Source organism: Chionomys nivalis, chromosome 2, assembly GCF_950005125.1.
Source record: "Chionomys nivalis chromosome 2, mChiNiv1.1, whole genome shotgun sequence".
In the NCBI taxonomy this organism is placed as follows: Eukaryota; Metazoa; Chordata; class Mammalia; order Rodentia; family Cricetidae; genus Chionomys; species Chionomys nivalis.
The window spans coordinates 111,212,628-111,233,440 of record NC_080087.1 but is presented as its reverse complement, the minus strand read 5'-3'; the positions used below and the strand labels follow the sequence as shown (position 1 = coordinate 111,233,440).

Here is a 20,813-nt window from a genome sequence, read left to right as displayed (position 1 = left end):
TACACACACACACACACACACGCACGCACCCACACACAAGCACTTCATCTCAGAGGCAGCATGCTGTTTTACACATGCACTGTGAAGTGGCTGCATCAAGGTATGTCTATTACCTCAGAAAATTTTCATGGGAAGAATATTTAAAATGTATGACCTCAGCAATTTCTTGAGAACTCAATATATTGTTAGTCTTACTGTGTTGTATAAGGGACGTCTTGAACTTATTCTTCCTGACTGAACTTTTATGTCCACTATGGCCTCGGCCCCCTCCACAGTCTTACTTTGCTCCTTCTGCGTCGGACCCCTTCCCGTGCCACCTAACATGAAATCGTGTAGCTCTAGGTCTTCTGGGCCTGGCTTGCTTCATGCTGTGTTCTTGCTCATCCATGTTGTCTCCGCTGATGCGGTCTCCTTCATTTTAAGACTGTCTGGGAGTCTCTCCCGTGTGAACACCACAGTCTCTCCAGATGCTGGCAGCTGTTCACGCTGACTCCATACGTGGAGTTTGTCCAGCTGTAACAGGTGCAGGTGTCTCGTTAACAGACTGATTTTAATCCCCGAGTTCTGTGAGCAGGTGAGAGGACTGTCTAATCACATGATGGGTCTATTTTCAGTTGTTTTTGAGGAAACTCCGTGCTGTTTTATCCTAATGGCTGTAGGCACTTACACCCCACTCACACATACAGGGTCTCCGTTTCTCCACGACAACACCAACACTTCCTCTCGCTTGTCTTTTTGGTGATGGCCATTCTAACCAGTGTGAGGTGACATCTCAGTGGAGTTTTTTGTTCCCTAACCATGGTGCTGGGCAATCTTGCGGTCCCATGGTTATCCATAGTCCTATTGAATAGGAACATTGAGGTTGGGCATCCTTTTGTAAAGAATGGGAAAGTTTTTCACTATGGAATATGGATGCTGGCTAAGTTCCTGCCTACGGTGTTTAGTTATAATTGCAATATAAATTCTGACTTTTAGTTTAGCAAGACATCTTATCTGGGTCCTTTTCCATAAACATATGATTTTTAATTATGAATTCAACCTCATTTGTTGTGACTTGTCTTAAGTCAAACTGGATACCTTCTGTCTTCTACCTGGACATTTACAACTTTCTACACATTTGGAAAGCTTTCTGTTTTATCTTCAAGGCTCTTCTTTCCCTATTCCTTTACAAAGGAAATAGGTCTAGATTTTGAGGCAAGCCATTGTTCAAGAGCCTAGGATTATATGGCGTAGCAGGCTTGGAGACTCACGTCACAGGTACTGGCTTGGACCTCATAGGGGCCTGCTTAGTATTAAGTTTACTGAGGCAGCACCAGCATTGAGGTCCAAAGTCAAACTTGGTTCTTGGTTTTTCTTTGCTGCCTTTACCTGGAAGGCATCTCTCTCCATGCTGTATTGCTTGGGGTTAGAGACTGTTTAAAGTTGCCCTCTGCCAACCTCAATGTATCTTTTCTTATTTTCTTGCCTCATCTAGGTGGCTGGGGTCACCACTCACCTGGTTCCCTTAGACATTAGGTATTTTCATGCATACAGATGTTCAGTCTGATGAGGGGGAGGGCTGGGTTGGGGGATAATTACTGAATTACTTTCAAACCAGTTTTCTCCATTTTTACATTTATTCTCTGCTTTTCTAGAATAGTAAACATTTTTTTCTGTTTCCTTTCATGCTTTCCACCCCAACCCTTCCAAAGACCCAAAGGAGGTCTCTATGTACAGGTTGTTTAGGCATCTTCTGTTCAGTAATGTAGCAGATGCCCCTCACCCGACCCCCTAGTGACTTAGAGCTTCTCTCGCCTTATTTGGCACTTATTTAATTACAACTTTCCCAACGTTTATTATAGAATTCCTGGCCCTTACAGCACGGGCACCCATCTTCCTTTAGCCCAGATCAGCTGTGGCCTGTACTCAGAGACAGCAGTTCACTTGGATATAAAATTCTCATGCAGCGGCCTTTTTAGTGTTGAAATAACCAGTCTAGCTAAGGCTAAAACAGTTATATTTTTATTTATTATAAGGGGAAAACTCATGAAACAGGAAACGAGAAATCCAAGCACAGCAGTGCATCTTGGGAAAGGGCACAGAGAGAGCACACCTGGAAGGTGCACATGTCCCCCACCCCCACCCCCCATCCCAGAAAACCATGCCTTAACTGGGCTCCACCTCTTAAAGATAACTGAACAAGGTTTTCCTCATCATCTCCCCCTTTTGTCTAAATAAGAGCAATCCAAACCCAATACAAAACTATATACAATAGGAACAGATATCAAGTATAAAATTACAAACTACATAAGCAATATTAAGCAAGGAATACATGACAAATGTTTTAATAAACATTCTATTTCAAGGAGTCTAAATCTTGCATCGGAAATAAGCTTGGCTAAATCATAAGAGGAAGGTAACTACAATTACTAATTTTCAACCCCATCGAAGGCCTGAGAAGGGAGATAATAATACTTGAGTAGGCAGGAATTGCAATCAAACAGCTTCCAAAGCGAGCAGAATATAATAAAGACAATTAGCTACCTGAGCAGTCACCCAAAGTCTCATTTGAAGCAACCAACTTTGGCTAAGGCCTAGCGTAACTGACAGATCATTTTTAGAGGCAGGAAATTTTTTTTTAAGCCAATAGAAAATCTTTATTAGCCAACCGGCAACTACATCGTATGTTCAGGTTCCTTGTGTAGCCCAGAGACTTTCTCAGGGTGAATTCTAAAGCACAAAAGCCATATCCTGGGTTGACATGCTTCAGTTAACAAGAAGAGTTATCCAGAAGTAGAACCACAGAAGCCAAAAACTAAGTTTAGTACATTTATAAGTTTCCCCAGAATGAAAAACTGTAATGGATTAGGTTTTTGTTTTGGCAGGTGGTGCTGTCTATGTGCTGAGTTTTAAAGCCTGATTGGGACTTCCACCATGGAGTCAGTTGTGCTGAGGTCTGGGGCCCTGTTTGTGTGCATGTGTGTGTGCACACCATGTGCATGCCTGGTGTCCCGGAGACAGAAGAAGGCATCGGATCCTTTGGGATTGGAGTTAGAGTGGTTTGGGAAATGCCATGAGAATACTGGGAAATGAACCTTCATTCTTCAGCATATGCCCTAAGTCATTGAACAGTCTCTCTAGCCTCTAGGACAGAGGTTCTCAACCTCCCTAACACCATGACCCCTTAATCCAATTCCTTATGTTGTGATGACCCCCAACCATATCATTATTTTCGTTGCTACTTCATAACTGTAATTTTTCTACCTTTATGAATTGTAATGCAAATGTCGTTGGAGACAGAGGTTTGCTGAAGGGGCCGTGGCCTACATGCTGAGAACGGCTGCTCTAGGTAGTGATGTTAAGGCAGCATAAAAAAGAAGAGAAATTCAGGGGACATGGGAAGAAAAGGAGACCTTTCCCCTGGATCTAGTTTGAGTTTCTCCATGGCGGAGAATCAAGAACTTCAACATAACTGATGAAAAGTGAAGACTGCCTCCTGTCACAGTTTGCTTCATGCATCAACTTGACCCACTCGGAAGAGAGAATCTTAGTGGAAGGACTGCTTCTATCAGAATGGTCAATGGCCGTGTCTGTAGGACATTTTTTTGACTGCTAGTTGATGTGGGAGTGGGCCCCATCAGTGGGCAGTGCTGTCCCTAGGAAGGTGGGTCTGGGCTATAAGAAAGGAAACTAAACTGGGCAGTAGTGGCCTAGACCTTTAATTCAAGCACTGGAGAGGCAGAGGCAGGCAGATCTCTGTAAGTTTGAGGTCAGCCTGGTCTACAAGAGCTAGTTCCAGGACGAGGCAGGAAATTTTTTAGAGCCTTCTTATCCTGTCTTGGCAAGATTTGACAGTCTTTTTCTTGTTTTGTTTTGTTTTGTTTTTTCCTGCTTATCCATTTTTGGATACCATGTACTTTGTCAGTGCTTGAGGTATTGTCAGTTTCTTGCCCAAAAGTCAATTGTGCCAAGAAGAAAACAAACTCATAGTGGAGTGTCTTTGGTGCTCAACATTCTCTCGAGAATAGACTGCTGCTGTCAAGAGCAAACATGTCTCATGTCAACAGAATCCTAAGCTATTTAAATGCCATATTCTACAGCTCTTTGAAGTGGTTGAAGATTACCTATGTAGGCAGAATGCAATCTCTATGTATCTAAAGAACCTAATTAATCTGACTGTATGTATATATCACAAACATAAACAACTATTAACCTATAATATTTAATACCTGTATATCTTAAAAATTAAGACTTTATGTCAGAATATTAAATAATCTGCAAACAAATGTGCAGCAAATGAGGACAATTACCTCAAAATGTAAACAGTGTATAAGTATCTTGTTTAAAGGTAAGAATAATATATAATGAAATATGAAATTATATCCTAAAAGTATCAATATACAAAATGTCCTAAACAGAGGTAGAAACATGTGTATATACAATCTGACAAAATAACTTTGCATAGGTGTACAAATATTATAAACAGAAATAACAAATATAATTTGAACTTGTATCAATATACAAAAAAACTATACCAATGCAAATTATCCATAAATAATAGCTCACAAGTATTCACTCTATTACCCACTATTATTAACCCCTTTTTTTTTAACAAACGTAGTTTCGACCCCAACCCTCTACCTGATACAAGTAATAATCAGCAACCCCTAAACAGTGTTCCCAGCCCTGAGGACAAACTTTTTTGGAAGAGGGGGCATCATTTTTTAGAAATGCTTTTCGCTGTCATGGGGGTGATGTTTTCTTTACGGTATCCTGCAAAAGTAAAGTGATGGTTAACTTTTCAGATTATTGTCTAGGATAGTTGTAAATGACTTTTTAGCAGTCGATGGGGTTTTAAAAAAAAAAAAAAATTCTGGAGTTTTGACCAGAACAACATGAGAAGGTGCACCATTTTAGCAGCTGGTACCCAAAAAAAAACACCCTTTTCCAACCTCTTCAGAAACTGCATATACAAACTACCACACAGGAAAAACACTCACCTACATTACACAAAAATAAAATAGGTGCAAACCAGTTCATGTGGCTTTTAGAGCCCAGTGCCTTCTGCAGCTCTCAGCACTCCGCACCATCAGAGTGACAATGGAGGTTGGCATCCACGCTCCTGTCCCCATCACTTGTCTTACCCTAGCACCACATCCCACCACACCTACTCTCTGTAGGCTCCTGCGTTTGCTATGCCCTGTGTCTGTGGCTCTGCTGGTTCTGGAAACCATGCGATATGGGGAAACAGTTGGATGTAATCTCTTAAGATTGAAAACAAATATCTCAGAGCTGAACAATTATCCTCTCAGCAGAGGAGAGGATAGACACAGGAAAGGCTGGGTGTAATACACAAACCTCAGTCCCAGCACTCAGGAGGAGGAAAAGGAATAGCAGATCAAGTGTTTTAGGTCATCCTTGGCTAAGTAGTTTGAGGCAAGCCTGGGCTACAATGCAATCCTGTCTGAAAGCAAATGACCAAAATCCAAATAAGAACCAATGCTTCCAGGACTGTTTATTTTAAAAGCCAAATAATTAAAACAGAGAAAATCAGTATATTTCTTTTTTCCTTTTTTTTTCTGTTTTTTTGAGACAGGGTTTCTTTGTGTAGCCATGGCTGTCCTGGAACTCTCTCTGTAGGCTAAGCTGACCTTGAACTCAGAGAACAACCTGCCTTTGCCTCCCAAGCGCAGGGATTAAAGGTCTGTGCCATTACTGCCCATATTAGTCAGGATATTTCTATAACAACAAAAATAATTATACAAAAGACTCTCACAAACACATGTATTACTTAGATATACACACATACATTCATATATAAATCTGGGAGTATTTGACTTCCTTGGGAAAAAAAGATAACATGGTTATGATTTATTTTATGCTGGTTACATAAGTAGTAAAATAAACAAGATCTTGAAACTGGAGATGATAGTTAACTTTAGGAATGACATTCGGGCAGTGGTGGTGCACACTTTTAATCCCAGTGCTCGGGAGGCAGAGGCAGGCCTATCTCTGTGAGTTCAAGGCCAACCTGGTCTACAAGAATAAGTTCTAGGACAGGCTCCAAAGCTACAGAGAAATCCTGTCTCAAAAAAACAACAACAACAAAAAAGAATGATGTTCAGTACGGTGGAATGAGTGACCCAGAGGCCTCTGGGGTGTTGGTCATCTGCTTTTTTTTAATCTAAGTGATAGCTTCTCTTCGCAATCATTTAAATGCCACTTTTATATATGAATGTTAATCTGCAGTTAAAATTTTATTTTTTTTTCTTTATTTTTTTGAAAGAGAGTCTTGCTATGTAGCCTAGGTTGCCCTTGTACTTACCATTCCTCCCGTCTTAGCATTCAAAGTGCCGGGACCACAAGTGTGTCCAGCCTTGCCTAGTTAATTTTTATTTTTACAATATCAAAACCAACTACCTCTCCAAGGATTCATTGGGTAGAAGGGAAGGGAAGAGCACAGTGGGAGGGAGATTGGGGGGATAGGGTTAATCATGTATTCAAAATGATCTTCTAGGGAGTCAAATGAAAATTCTTTGAGTGTATATGTGTATGTTTGTGTGCATACGTGTGTACTGGTCTGCATGTGCACGTGTGCATGTGTGTGCTGAGGCCAGAGGTCAGCCTCTGGTTGTGTTGTACTTTGCAGTTATCATGCACTTTTTATTTTTGTCCTGGACCTCGCTGACTAGTCTAGACTATCTGTCTGGCCGGTGATGCTCTGGGATCCACCTGTCTCCATCTCCAGAGTGCTGGGATTGCAAATGGATGCCACTTTAGGGGTCATTTTTACGTGGATCCTGGGAATCAAACTTATGCTTGCACAGCACTTTACAGCCTGAACTGACTCCTCAGTCCCTGAAAATAACTTATTCACTGTAATTTGGACCAGGAAAAGCGATACCCAGCCTTGGGATCCACACTAGCCCCTCTTCTGTGCCTATGGAAAATATAAAGCAAGAAAATTCTTCATATTTTTTGGAGGATGAACAACAGACCCATGCAAGGACCGACCACAATCAGGCCTCTGAGATAATAGGTAAGGAGGACTGCTGTAACTGCTACAGATTTCCAAGCAAGAGGCTTAGACAAGTCATCAGGGTCCTTTGGGGCAGTGCAGGTAGCCAGGTGGAGGCAGGAAGGGAAAGAGGCCCACCAAAGCTAACATCCACCTTAGCAGAAGGAGGTGGGGAAATTAAAGGCAGAAATGAGTAAAGGAGGCTAATAAATGGTGAGGCCAGGCTTTCTTTTCTAAATTAAGAGAAGGCAGGTGTATGTGGTAGGGGGAGGGTCGGTAGAGTTAAGAAGATAGAAAGAATATCAGGGAACCAAAATATGTGTGAGAAGAGATGGGCAGGGAAGCACACCAAGGACCAAGAGGTCTATCGCTGGGTACAGATGAAGAACAGGAGGATGAACAGAGCCAAGAAGAAAGCTAAGGAGCAAAGGAGTGAAAAAGAGGAAGGTGAGGGTGTGGGGAAGTGAGAACCAGAATGAGGGTACAGACAAGATGTTTGTCAGTTGCTAGGAGAGACCATCTCTATGACAGTTCGGTCAGTTGTTGGTTCAGCCTTGAACTAATAGCCTTGCAAAGAACAGTGTGCAGCATTGAGTTAACTGCTTGGGTCTTCCTAATCAATGTTCAAACTCTGGTGTTCCCTGCTGTGTGAGCCTGCTGTCACCCCTAAGATGATGTGGTGTATTTGATCACACTGGGTGAAGATGTGTCTCTCTTTTACCTCACCTGACTCAGGCACGTTTTGATTGGTTTAATAAGAGCTGAATGGCCAATAGCTAGGCAGGAGAGGATAGGCAGGACTTTAGATGGGCTCTCAGGGAAGAATCTGAGAGGTGGGGATTTGCCAGCCAGATAAAGAGGAAGTAAAATGTACTGTACTGGGGAGAGGCAATGAGCCATGTGGCAGAGCGTAGATTTATATAAACAGGTTAGTTTAAGTTTTAAGAGCTAGTTGGGAACAAGCCTAAGCTAAGGCCAAGTTTTTATAATTAATAAGAAGTCTCTGTGTCATTATTTGGGAGCTGGAGGTCCAAAGAAAGTTCTACTACACTAAGATGCTTAAGGGGACTTTTCTTTCTTTCCTTCGTGCAGACCTTACCAGAGATAATTCTGATGATGGACCCAGATGCTCAGAGGAATCCACCTCAGTCACCTGCCAGTCAAGTAAGGAAGCCCAGGGAGCAAGATAGGCTATGGGCATCTGATTTCAAACTATTCATTTTTAATGGGTTTCGCTCTGAATCTGTTCTGTATGATGGATCCCTGAGACCTGTTCTGTGCATTGAATTTTACTTGATTCTTTTGACAAGTGCAGGAAAATCGTTGCATAAAGTTTTGAGGATTAGTCTTGTCAATCAATGGATCTTATTAATAGATATACTCATCCATTTGTTAACATGACAGAAACAGGGGTGAGGAGTGTGTGTGTGGGAGAGAGAGAGAGAGAGAGAGAGAGAGAGAGAGAGAGAGAGAGAGAGAGAGAGAGAGAGAGAGAGAAAGAGAAGACAATCTCAGGTGCTCATCCTATCCTCACCTTCCACTTTGTTTGAGACCTAACCTCTTATTGATTGACATGTATGCCAGGCTAGCTGGACCACAGTCTTCCGCAGATGCTGTTTCGGCCTCCTATCCTGCTGTATGAACCCTAGGGTTACAGTTTTTACCCAAGTAAAGAAGATGAAGTTGATCCTGGGTGGAGAGGTCACTTCATTTCACATTTCTAGGGCCCTGAGACCTTAAAGACTGGCTTTGTCACCCACCATGCCCAAGACTCCATAGGAAACAGAAATGGAAGCAGATGGTGCACAAATAACCTCAGAAAGGGTATGAGGTCTAAGATATGATCTCAGAAGAGAATGGCCACCAGGGCAAAGTTGGCCCCAGCCCCAGCCTCAGTCCCAGCCCCAGTGTTGAGGACAGTTTCTGGAGCAAGTTTGACCAACAGCTAAGATAAAGGCAAGGTTGGCCTGCTGACAGCATTGTCTCTATGCCTCCCAAATAAACTGCAGGTCTCTCCTACCCTTCTCACACAGGCTGCAGGATTACCCAACCCTACCTGTCCTCTCCCTCACAGGCTGGCAGGACTATCCCTCCCCAGTTACCCTTCAATTTGGCAGGATTGAGCCTTCCTACACACTCATACATGTTTCTATTTGTGCATATGTGTAGATGCCGGGAGTTGATGTTAAATATCTTCTATCTCTCTGCCTCATTTTGAGACAAAGGTATCACACTGAACCTGGAACTCACTGATACAGTGAGGGTGGCTGGTGAGTGGGCTTCAGGGACCTTCCTGTCTATATCTCCTCAGCTTTGGGATCATAGATGCTCACTGCTGCACCCAGACTTTTACACAGTACTGGGGATCTGAACTCAGGTCCTTATGCTTTGTGGCAAACACAGACTAGAACTGTTTGGGACTTTCCTTCTTCCTACAGGAATACACAGTAGCTCCTCTTCTGAACTGAGTTTTGGGGAGGAATCTTGGGAATACCTAAGACGTGAATCAGGTGTAGATTATGATGCCCAGCCTTGGCCCTCAGGATGTCAGCAATCTGATGACTGAAGGCCACTGTGGCTAGATACATTTCATTCTCAGTGTTATGGCTGGTATATATCCAGTTATCCTGGGAGCTCCTTTTTAATTTTAGAAAGTGTAGGAAGCAGGAAGTGACAATGAACTCATGTTTAGCAGGCTGAAATCCATCAACTAAATTTACATGCTTATATATTGCTGATGTGGGAGAAATAAATAGCAAAGTAATGGTATTTTTTACACACACTGACACACCTACTGTGGTGATTTGAATATGAATTGCCCCCAAAGGCTCAAATATCTGAATGTTTGGTTATTGCCTACTTGACACAGATTAGAAGGTGTGGCCTTGTTGGAGGAAGTATGTCACTAGGGGGTGAACTTTGGTGTTTCACATGCTCAAGCAAGGCTCAGTATCTCTTTCTGTTGCCTGCTGATCCGAATGAGGAACTCTCAGATACTTCTCCAGCACCCTGTCTTCCTGCATGCTGCCATTGGTCCATGATGATAATGGACTAAACCTCTGAAACTGTAAGCCAGCTCCAATTAAATGTTTTTCATTGTAAATGTTGCCATGGTCATGGTGTCTCTTAACAGCAATAGAACACTGACTGAGATACCTAGTAACACAAAGATTCTATATTCCTAGGGTTATTTGTAATTGTGAAAGACTCAAAATACAACTAACCTAGCATTGTAATTATAGACACAAATAAAAATCTCTGATCAACCTTTGTCAAATTTAGCATAGTTTTTGATAGATGTCCTTTACCGCCTAGTTAGATTATATTATACTATCTCAATGTATTTTTAGCAAGATCTTAACAGCCTTGAAATTAAGGTCGGCTAACTCTTGCTATTCCTGTTACTAGAGGAAAGTAATGTATAAATTGTAAGAGTTTTTAAAAAAAGGTAATACTGAGATCTAGCAACCCATGTGTTTCACAGTTAGTGACCATTGTGTATAACAGGAAAAAGAAAGCTGTGTTTCCATGGTCAGAATCCAAAGAGGTAGTCAGGAGTCCAGAACATTCAGATGAATGTATCAAAACCTTATATAACTAAGAATGATGGTCCTGGGTTCATTAGGAAACCAAGCTAAGCAATTCATGAGAAGCAGGATAGTAAACAGCACTCCTCCACGGCTTCTGCATATCCGTTCTCCTGCTCCAGGTTCCCTGTTTGACTTTCTGTCTTGACTTCCTTCCATGATGAACAATGATGTGGAAGTGTAAGCCAAATACCTGTATGTCTCCAAGTTCCTTTTGGTTATGGCGTTTCATCATAGCAACAGTAACCCTATCAAGACAGAGATGGAAGTAGAAACAAAGTCACCTCAACAATAAAAGATCCAGAATTATGAGCATAGAGAAGCAGACAGAATAAGATATGCGCAGGAGATGATAAAGAGCAACATGAGAAATGTGGGCCATACAAGCTAGAGAACACGCTGTGAGACAGGTGTGGGGTGGGGTGGTGTCCACAGCAAAGGGGAGAGAAAGAAGCAATGAGGGAGGCAATATGGAAGTGACACAAAGCCATCTGGGGACAAAGGTGTGGCTTGCAGTTGCCCCAGAGTTTCAGAGTAAAGATCTATGGTACCATTGTAGCTCCTATGACTCACCCAGATGACAATAAGCATCATCCAGGCATTTCATCCACCCCTGGGCTTAAGTCACCAGCCACAACCTAGCTGTCTTTAAATACAAGGTGTGATTTCTGAATTCATTGCCTGGGCTTTTTGGCCAAGGCACTGACTTCTTTCCTTGAATGGTTCTTATGAACTTCCAACTACAAATTCAGCACTTCCAAAGTCAAGCACATCATCTGGGCCTAGCATTATTTCTTTATTACTATTATTAATTACATCTGTAAGTTAGAGATTCTCACAATCATCTAGGAGTGACATATATCCAGTGAGGACAACAAAAGAGAAATGTGACATAGACAGGTCGAGAGCCACTAATGTTGGGGTAAGGTCTTTGGAGGAGGCGAGAACCAGAAACAGAACTAGAAATGATACGTGTTTGTGGCACGTGTTTCCCAAAGGGTGTGCTGAGAGCCTAGGAAGCAAGAATGGAAAGTTGCAAGCATCTAACATGGTCAACAAGCCTGCCCTGGGGTCTTAGAATGGAGGTGGCTTAGAAAAAACAGACACTGTGGAATGTGACCGTAGTTCACAGAGAACATCAGACTGGCTCATCCACAAAAAGTGAGATGACAGTCATCCAGCTTCAGGGTATTAGGGACCCAAAATCTATTCCCACTCCCTGTTTCATTTGGCTATGAGCAGGTTATATCAAGAACCAGGTCCTGTGTAGTAGGAGCTACAGGCTGCGTTCCTGCCACCCAGCTCCCAGCCGCCTGGCTAGCTTATGCCCCAAAATAACAACACACAAACTGTATTCATATAAACACTGCTTGGCCCATTTCTATCAATGTGTGTAGCACCACAAGGTGGTGACTTACCCGAGAGATTCTAGCCTACGTCCATCTTGGGTCTGAGCTTCATCGCATCTGCCTCAGAGAGGAGAGCTATATCGTCTGAGCTCACTTCCTCTTCCTCCCAGCATTCTTTTCTGTTTATTCCACCCACCTATGTTCTTAACCTATCAGGCCAAGCAGTTTCTTTATTAATTAACCAATGTCCTTCCTCCATCAGTCCCGTGATTCGGATCCCGAGATCAAGGTTAAAAGCTGAGAATGATGGCATCCACCTGTGATCCCAGCGATGGGAAAGCAGGCACAGCAAGTCCCTGGGGCTGCTCACCAGTCGATGCAGTTGCAGGCTCCAAGTTCAGCTGAGAGACCTTGATGCAGAAAATAAATAACATTAAAAGCAATGGAGGAAGGCACCAGATACAGGCCTCAGGTGTCTACACGCACACATATGAGCATGTACACATAGGCTCTCTGTCTCTCTTTAACTCTATCTCTGTCTCTCTCTCTCTGTCTCTCTCTGTCTCTGTCTCTCTCTCTCTCTCTCACACACACACACACACACACACCAGGCTTCCCAAGCAATGATGCAAACTGTCATAATGCTTGTGACTTTTATCAGAGTTTAAAGTTCTCTGACCACCACCTTTGCTTTGTAGATACCACATATGCTAAGAACAACTCTACCTCAGGAAAGGATGGTCAAAAAATAAGTAAACACAAGTGGAATTTTCTTATCTTCATGTAACAAATAAATTCATTTGATGCTAAATGATTTATTATTTGCTATACCTTTAGTAAGACAAAATGAATGTCTTTTAAAATGACAATTTAATTTTTTCAAAGTATTATATTTTTGTAATTTTTATTCTGCTTGTAAATTTTTCTTAAAGACTGGTCTGTACTTTCAAGAACATATCAATGTGTATATTAACATAGCTTGGAATGACATTTTTTTGCATAAGTTTAATAATCTATAATTTCATTTCCTCACTTTGTAGGGTAAAAGATCTAGTCAGCAAACATGTTTAATGCCTTTGCATACTCTTTGTTTTAATATAATAATGCTGACTGAACACCTTTTGCTACTGTGCACTGATTTACAGCACAACAGGTTCCTTTATGACCTTTTCACGCATGTAGGTAAAGTATGTTGATCGTGTTCACCCTAAGTTGAGCCGCCTTAAGGAGCTCTATGTGAGGACCCTATCAGTACTCACTGCTTTCATTTTAGTGGAGCAGAAAGCTTTCACTCGCTGGTGCGCACATGCTGCCCTTCTCCCAGGAATGCAGTGCTTCTGCACTGCCCCTCTTCCTCACATTGCTGCACAGCGATGGGGACCCCTCCACTGTCACGTGGTGTTAAGTCTAGAGCACAGGTATCACTAGGAGCTTTGTCCCGGTTCTTGGTTTTCTGGTGAGTTTGTTAACAGAATTACTTGTCTTCTAGAAGTCTAAACTTCTATTACTTAAATCTACTGCCAGCCCATGCCCCCTCCATTGGGTCCTAGGTTTCATATTGTAGTTGTAGCCATTTCCACCAGAAGATTTAAAAAATTGTTCCATGTTTGATAGTAGAGTGTTTGTAAAGAACCTTACCATTTTTCTTTAAATTTTTATCAAGACCAGGTTTCTCTGTATAGAAGTCCTAGCTGACCTGGAACTCACTTTGTAGACCAGGCTGGCCTCAAAAACTCAGAGATTCACCTGCCTCTGCCTTCCAAGTGCTGGGATTAAAAGTGTGTCCTACAGTGTCTGGCGGGACCTGATCATGTTTAATGTTTATATCTTTAGTTCCCATGGAATTTACCTCTTTGTATGAATGTGAAATAAGAATCTGGAAACCATCCTGGCATGTGGCGCACGCCTTTAATCCCAGTACTCAGGTGGCAGAAGCAAGCGGATCTATATGAGTTCAAGGCAAGCCTAGTCTCCAGATTGATGACCAGGACAGCAGGAATAGAGAGAGAAACCCTGTCTCAAAAAACAAAACAACAACATAAAGAATCTGAAGACCATTCCCTACGCTATTTTGCAGTAGCTGGAGATGTTGCCTTAGCCCCCCACTCCTTCCACCTTTGACGCCTGACAGAGACACAGAAAAGAAAGGAGAGCTCAGAGCCTGATGACCTGATGACCTTCTGGGGGCGGATTTTAAAATAAATTCAATACTCTTTCCCCCTGCCCACTTAGTCCATTGGAGCCTCTAATTAGAGCTGCATTCATCTTGCAGATTCATTTGAGAAGAATATAGACTTACCCATTTACTAATGTTTTACCTCGTGTTCTTCTATAATGAACTTTCTTTATATGATTTCTATACATTAAAAAGGATACGTTGAATAGCTGTGTTTCTATTAATATTTTTCCAGTAACCTGATAACTGGGATGAATTCGCATCAGAGAATTTGCATAGGAAATATGAACTCATTTTATTACCTGCCTGCATGACAGAGAATTACACTGCTGCTGATGTAGTTAGAATCTTACAGGTGTTTATATGGGTTAGAGACCTGAGAGTAACTTAATATGTCATGGCCAAAAATTATCAAGAAAGATAAAATCTTCCAGAATTATGGATCTCTCTGGAAATTAGCTTCATGAGAAGTAGCATTAATTTCTATTTGCAAGACCCTTTCAAACAACTCTTTCAGTGACAAATTCATATTGGTGGACAGAACTAATTGATATGTTTATGAGTAGATGAGACCCCATGTTTTACTAGAGATTAAGACCTAAACCCTCACTGAGTCTGCTTGAACATTTCATCAGATCAGGTCTCTACAGTAGGAGCAGGGTGTTCTCTCCTTCAACATTCATTGGAAACTTTCCCTTCAACTCTTTCTGTAATTACTTTGCTGTAGGAAGACTTGAATTTTAAAATTTTAATTTGTGGAATTACATTACATAGCCTTACAAAAAAACTAAATTTTATTGACAGAAATAGAAAAGGGTCTGTAAAGGATATTACCTAAAAGTAATGAAATGGGAGATGATAGATAGGTAGTTAGGTAAGTGGGTAGGTAGATAGATACATAGGTAGGTCAGTAGGTGGAAAGAAAGAAAGAAAGAAAGAAAGAAAGAAAGAAAGAAAGAAAAAAAGAAAGAAAGGAAGGAAGGAAGGAAGGAAGGAAGGAAGGAAGGAAGGAAGGAAGGAAGAAAGAAAGGTAGATAGATAGGGACAGGCGGATAGACAGACAGACAGACAGACAGACAGACAGACAGATAGATAGATAGATAGATAGATAGATAGATGATAGATAGATAGATAGATAGATAGATAGATAGATAGATAGATAGACGGATAGACGGATAGACAGGTAGAGACAGACAGACAGACAGACAGACAGACAGACAGACAGATAGATAGACGGATAGACAGGTAGAGACAGACAGATAGATAGATAGATAGATAGATAGATAGATAGATAGATAGATAGATAGATAGATGATTGATAGTTAGAGATAGATAATAAATAGGTTGGTTTTTCTATGACAGCCTTTAATCTATGCTGTATAAGCCCAAGATTTCTCACCTTTTTTATATCTTAAGCTAATTAGAAAGCATGAGCAATTCTCTCAATAGTTAAGTGAGAATTCTTTTTTATTGATTTTATTGAACTCTACATTTTTCTCTGCTCCCCTATCTTCCTCTCCCCTCCCCTTCAACCCTCTCCCATGGTCCCCATGCTCATAATTTACTCAGGAGATCTTGTCTTTTTCTACTTTCCGTATAGATTAGATCCATGTATGTCTCTCTTAGGGTCCTTATTGTTGTCTAGGTTCTCTGGGATTGTAATTTGTGGGCTGGTTTTCTTTGCTTTATATTTAAAAACCACTTATGAGTGAGTACATATGATAATTGTCTTTCTGGGTCTGGGTTATCTCACTCAATATGATGTTTTCTAGATCCATCTATTTGCCTGCAAATTTCAATATGTCATTATTTTTTTTTTCTGCTGTGTAAATGTACCACATTTTCCTTATCCATTCTTAGGTCGAGAGGCATTTAGGTTGTTTTCAGGTTCTGGCTATGACAAACAACGCTGCTATGAACATAGTTCAGTGCTAAGTGAGAATTCCTATGTTATTCTTTGTTCCCTTTCAGACAAGCCTGCTCATGTAGCCCAGGCTGGCCTCGAACTTGTGATCCTCCTTTCACGTGTATCTTCACCTACTCGATCACAGTTCCAAGGAGTAGACCTCATCTTTGTATGGTCTGTGTGTATTGCCCTTATGGGTTTGCTTTTCAGACTGCTTTAAGAAGCCATGGGCTAATCTGAGACTGCGGGGACCGTTTTACACAAAGAGAGACGATGAAGCCCATAAAGATGAGGACTGGTAAATAGGCATAGAAAGAAGGTTTCTAATTCCTGCAGAAAAAAAAATGATTTTAATGGTGGTAGGAGTGGTAATTATCCTATAAGCAAAATTAATGCTTATCAGAATAAGAGTTATATTTCCTAAAACATGTCAGGCTGGGTGTGATGGGGCATACACACTGTCTTAGTCGGGGTTTCTGTTCTGTGAAGACACCATGACCACAGCAACTCTTATAAAGGAAAACATTTAATTGTGTGACTTACATTTCAGAGGTTTAATTCACTAAGATCATGGTGGGACATTGCGGTGTGCAGGCAGACATGGTGCTGGAGAGGAGCTGAGATTCCTACATATTGACCCACAAGCAACAATAACTGATCTGAACTAGGTGTAGTTTGAACATAGAGACCTCAAAGCACCACAAGCCTTTGGAGATATTTAAAATCCAAACCATACAGTCTCACACCGATGCCTTGCACTCAGCAAGCACTAAAGTGTTAATTCTCATTATTATTATTTTCACAGTGTCCCTTGGGATACAAACAAAACTGCCCTAAGTTATTTTCTGTGTTAATGTGCGAGTAGATTAAGTGAATCAAGGTCAAGGCCATAAAAATGGCATCAGGGTAAACCCAGGTGCCCTAGTTTGGGTGACTGTGGCTGAGATGAATCACTAAGGCCAAAGCAGCTTGGAGAGGAAAGGTTTATTACACTCACACTTCCAGGTCACAGCTCATCAAGGCAGTGAGGGCAGAACCTGGAGGGAGGAGCTGAAGCAGAGGGCGCTGCTTGCTGACTTGTTCATCATAGCTTGATTTGTCTGTGTTCTTATAGAACCCGGGGTCACCAGCCCAGGGATGTCACTACCCATAATGGGCTGGACCCTCCCCATCAATCGCTAATTAAGAAAATGCCCTGCAGGCTTGTGTGTGGCCTGATCTTATGGAGGCATTTCCTCAACTGAGGCACTCTCCTCTCTGATGATTCTAGCTTTTGTCAAAGTGACATAATGCCAGAACAGCAGGTTAAATAACAAAGACTTGGTAACTACAAACCTATGGGCTACATGTTTCTTATGATGTACTAGACTTTTTACAAGTTACATGGGAAGCCTAAAAAGCACTACTACATATATTGCAACCTTTTAGAAGTATCTGGTTTTGTTTTTGCTTTCTATTTTCTCAGAGAAAAAGGCAGACAGAATTGGACAATACATAATTCGATACTTCAAAATGCCAATGGACACAAGCTGGAAAAAAGGTTAAAAACAAAACATTTTCAATAGTAAATTTTTATTCTTTTTATTACATACTTCCAATAACAAATCTACTTCTCTGACTGCTTATTGTAGCCATGGTAACTATTGAGAATTATACCCAATTTAGTCAGTTCCCAAAGTATATTGGGGAAAGGGACAAAAGATGACAGCCCCACTAACAAGTGACTTGATCCATCTGTGTTAGACAAGGTCACTATAGTCTCTGCTGAACTTCTGATGGCAGAATTAGCTGTGATGGTAGAATGAACATCTGTGAGTGACAAATTACTGAATCACTGTTCTAAAATAAGTGTTCATTCTCCCTTCCTCCTTCCCTCCTTCTTTTCTCCCTCCTTCCTGCAGCTCCCTTGATATCCTTTACTTTCCCCCTCTTCCTCCATGCAACCTGCTGTCTCACTATATGTCTATATGTGCATATGTATGTATGTGTACAGCCATAAATTTTCTACTTAGTTCAGCAGAAGCAGTGCCCAAGGTTGACAGTGACTGACTTACTTTGTAATTAGGACATCAAATGTCCTTCTAGAAGATTAACAGCCTGGTGCTGTCACCGTGGGCTGTATATCTCTCAAATACACCCATCAAGTTCCCTTCTCCAGAGTTCCTTCCAGGCTACACGAATCATGCTTCTTCATAAGTTCCCGTGCCGATTCTCAGCCCAGCATCCAGAAACCACTGACCCCCTCTAGACATAAGCATCATCTGTACACATCCCGTGAATGAGTCTGATAGACTCGAGTTCCCTGCCTAATCCAGAGACAGGATTCATGTGTTGGCCACGCCAAACCTTTGGTTTGACTTAAGGGAAAAGTCTGACAACTATGTTCAGGAAAATATACTCTCTCTCCTGGGCTACATACTGAGCCCTAAGCAAGTAGGGTATAGAGTGAGACCCTATCTCTGCAAATAAATAAATAAATAGTAACATTAAAAAGAGGACAGAAAAAGAAAAGTAGCCTCTCTCAGGAGGCCTGGAGTAGGGAAGGTTGACACAGGCAGGATCACACTCCCTGTCCCCTTCTGTGCTCTGTGCAGCATGCTTAGACAAGAGCCCTGACCCAGAGTTTGGGTTCCTGGTACACTGTTCACAGTCATCCCGACACCTGATGATACTCTGAGAAAGCCCAAGATCACACCCTGACAACCTCTCTCTCTTAGGAAGATTAGCATTATCAACAAAATAGTTTAAAATAGTATGTGGTAGTTGTGGCTGCATTATTTATGTTAAATGATCCATTATAGTTCTATTAATATTAGGTGGCCATTAAGACTAGAAGACCTGGGCTAGACAGATGGCTCAGCAGTTATGAGTACTCTGTTCTTCCAGAGGACCTGGGTTCAATTCTCAGCACCCAAATGGCAGCTTTCAGCTGCCTGTAACTCTCCCTCCAGGGTATCTGACACCCGCACACAGACATACATGCAGGCAAAATACCAACGCACAGAAAATAAAAATAAACAACTCGTTTTAAAAGTGGATATTTAAAGTTTAAACAAAATGACTAGAAGAGCCAAGACTAGTTGAATCCTACTTCACCAGGGCATTTTACCTCCCATCTACACTGTAGCAGCAGGAAGCCAGAGCCAGACCACCAGCTCTTTAACACATGTGATCTGGGAGAGAGTAAAGCACATGTTTGTTTCTTTGGCTTCAGTTGGTTTTGATAGAAATGGAGGACTAGGTCATAAGTCCAAGAAGGTCTAAACAGAGAGGAACTGAGAGCAGAACCCACACAGCTCAAGGGGGCAGTTGTGGAACACACTGAGGCTACAGCCAAGGCTGGGCTCCAGTTTGGTCATGTGGAAAGAGCAGACAGAGCTCAGGTGGCTTCTTATGTGACCATGGGGTGGAGGGAAAGAGGAGTGGGGAGTTTGCCCTGGGCATATCTAGAACTTCAGCATCATGAATGACAGTGTCTTACACTGAGCACCACCCCCCAGTGCGGGTAGCCTACCACCCCCACCACACACCTATCACCAAACTTGGTCCAATCACATTCTTGGACACTGCTCAATTAAGAGCAATTTGTACTGGGGGACAAACAAGAGGTGATGACAAAATTTTACATATGTCCTTGGCATGTCCATTTCTTCCTGTTTTACCTGCTTCTTGAAGCCTGGCTAAAAACCAAGGTGATTCTTCCTGTATGCAAGGCAAGGAAGCTCTGGTTCCTTGTTTCTCCATGGTATCTCAGCTCACTAAGGGTAACTTGAGGCATAACACTCCAGCTCTTGAAATGTTACTCATCTGTACATGCCTCCTGGGCTGGGCTGCGGCTCACACCTGCAGATCTTAGGACCGAGGAGACAAGTGGCAGAGGCAGGAGGATTGCAAGTTTGAAGCCAACCTGGGTTACATAGTGAAACCTTGTAGTAATCAATCAATAGATGTTTCATGGGGCCATTTATATCCCAATAGGGTTGGTGGTTTTGTTGTTGTTGTAGATGTTGTTGTTGCTGCTGTTGATGTGTATATGTGTGGGGGGGGTTGTTGTTTGTTTGTTTGTTTGTTTTTGAGACAAGGTTTCTTTGTAGCTTTGGAGCCTGTCCTGGAACTAGTTCATGTAGACCAAGCTGGGCTCAAACTCAGAGATTCACCTGCCTCTGCCTCCAGAGTGTAGGGTTGGGGTTTTTTTGTTTGTTTGTTTGTTTGTTTTTAAGGTTCTGGGTAACTGTTATGACCAAGACCCAGAAAATGAAGTATTAGTTATCTCAAGAATTCCTAGCCGGGCGGTGGTGGCGCACGCCTTTAATCCCAGCACTCGGGAGGCAGAGGCAGGCGGATCTCTGTGAGTTTGAGACCAGCCTGGTCTACAAGAGCTAGTTCCAGGACAGGCTCCAAAACCACAGAGAAACCCTGTCTCGAAAAACCAAAAAAAAAAGAATTCCTTACATCTCACTAAGGCAAGATTCCTTTGCAACCCAATCTACACATGCCCTGCTCAAAGGAAGGAGTACTTATGACTGTATATATGGAGGAGGCTTTATTTCAGGGTCTGCACTTCCTAAAGAATATCCTTGTGATGCCAGCTGTGGGCACAGACTGAGAAGGAACAAACAGACCTCTAAATCCCCAACTTTATCATTCAAACTGATTTGGCCATTATTGTCTTAATCATGCTTATGAAGTGACTTGTTCTTTTTGTGTGTGTCACATCTAGTCAACACATAAACCCTGATGATTACCACCTTTATAATTAAATCTAGATCAGAAGTCAGCAACCTATAGCCAAGAGGAA

At 41.9% G+C, this 20,813-nt stretch overlaps 1 protein-coding gene across 1 annotated transcript in view; it reads left to right on the top strand.

The window, feature by feature from the left end:
• Positions 1–20,813, top strand: part of LOC130869283 (nuclear autoantigen Sp-100-like) — a 104,892-nt gene that overhangs the window by 64,854 nt on the left and 19,225 nt on the right. Inside the window, exons 19-20 of the mRNA XM_057761285.1 lie at positions 6,872–7,018; positions 8,090–8,161. Of these exons, the coding sequence (XP_057617268.1) occupies positions 6,872–7,018; positions 8,090–8,161 (219 nt within the window). The remainder of the gene's footprint in view (positions 1–6,871; positions 7,019–8,089; positions 8,162–20,813) is intronic.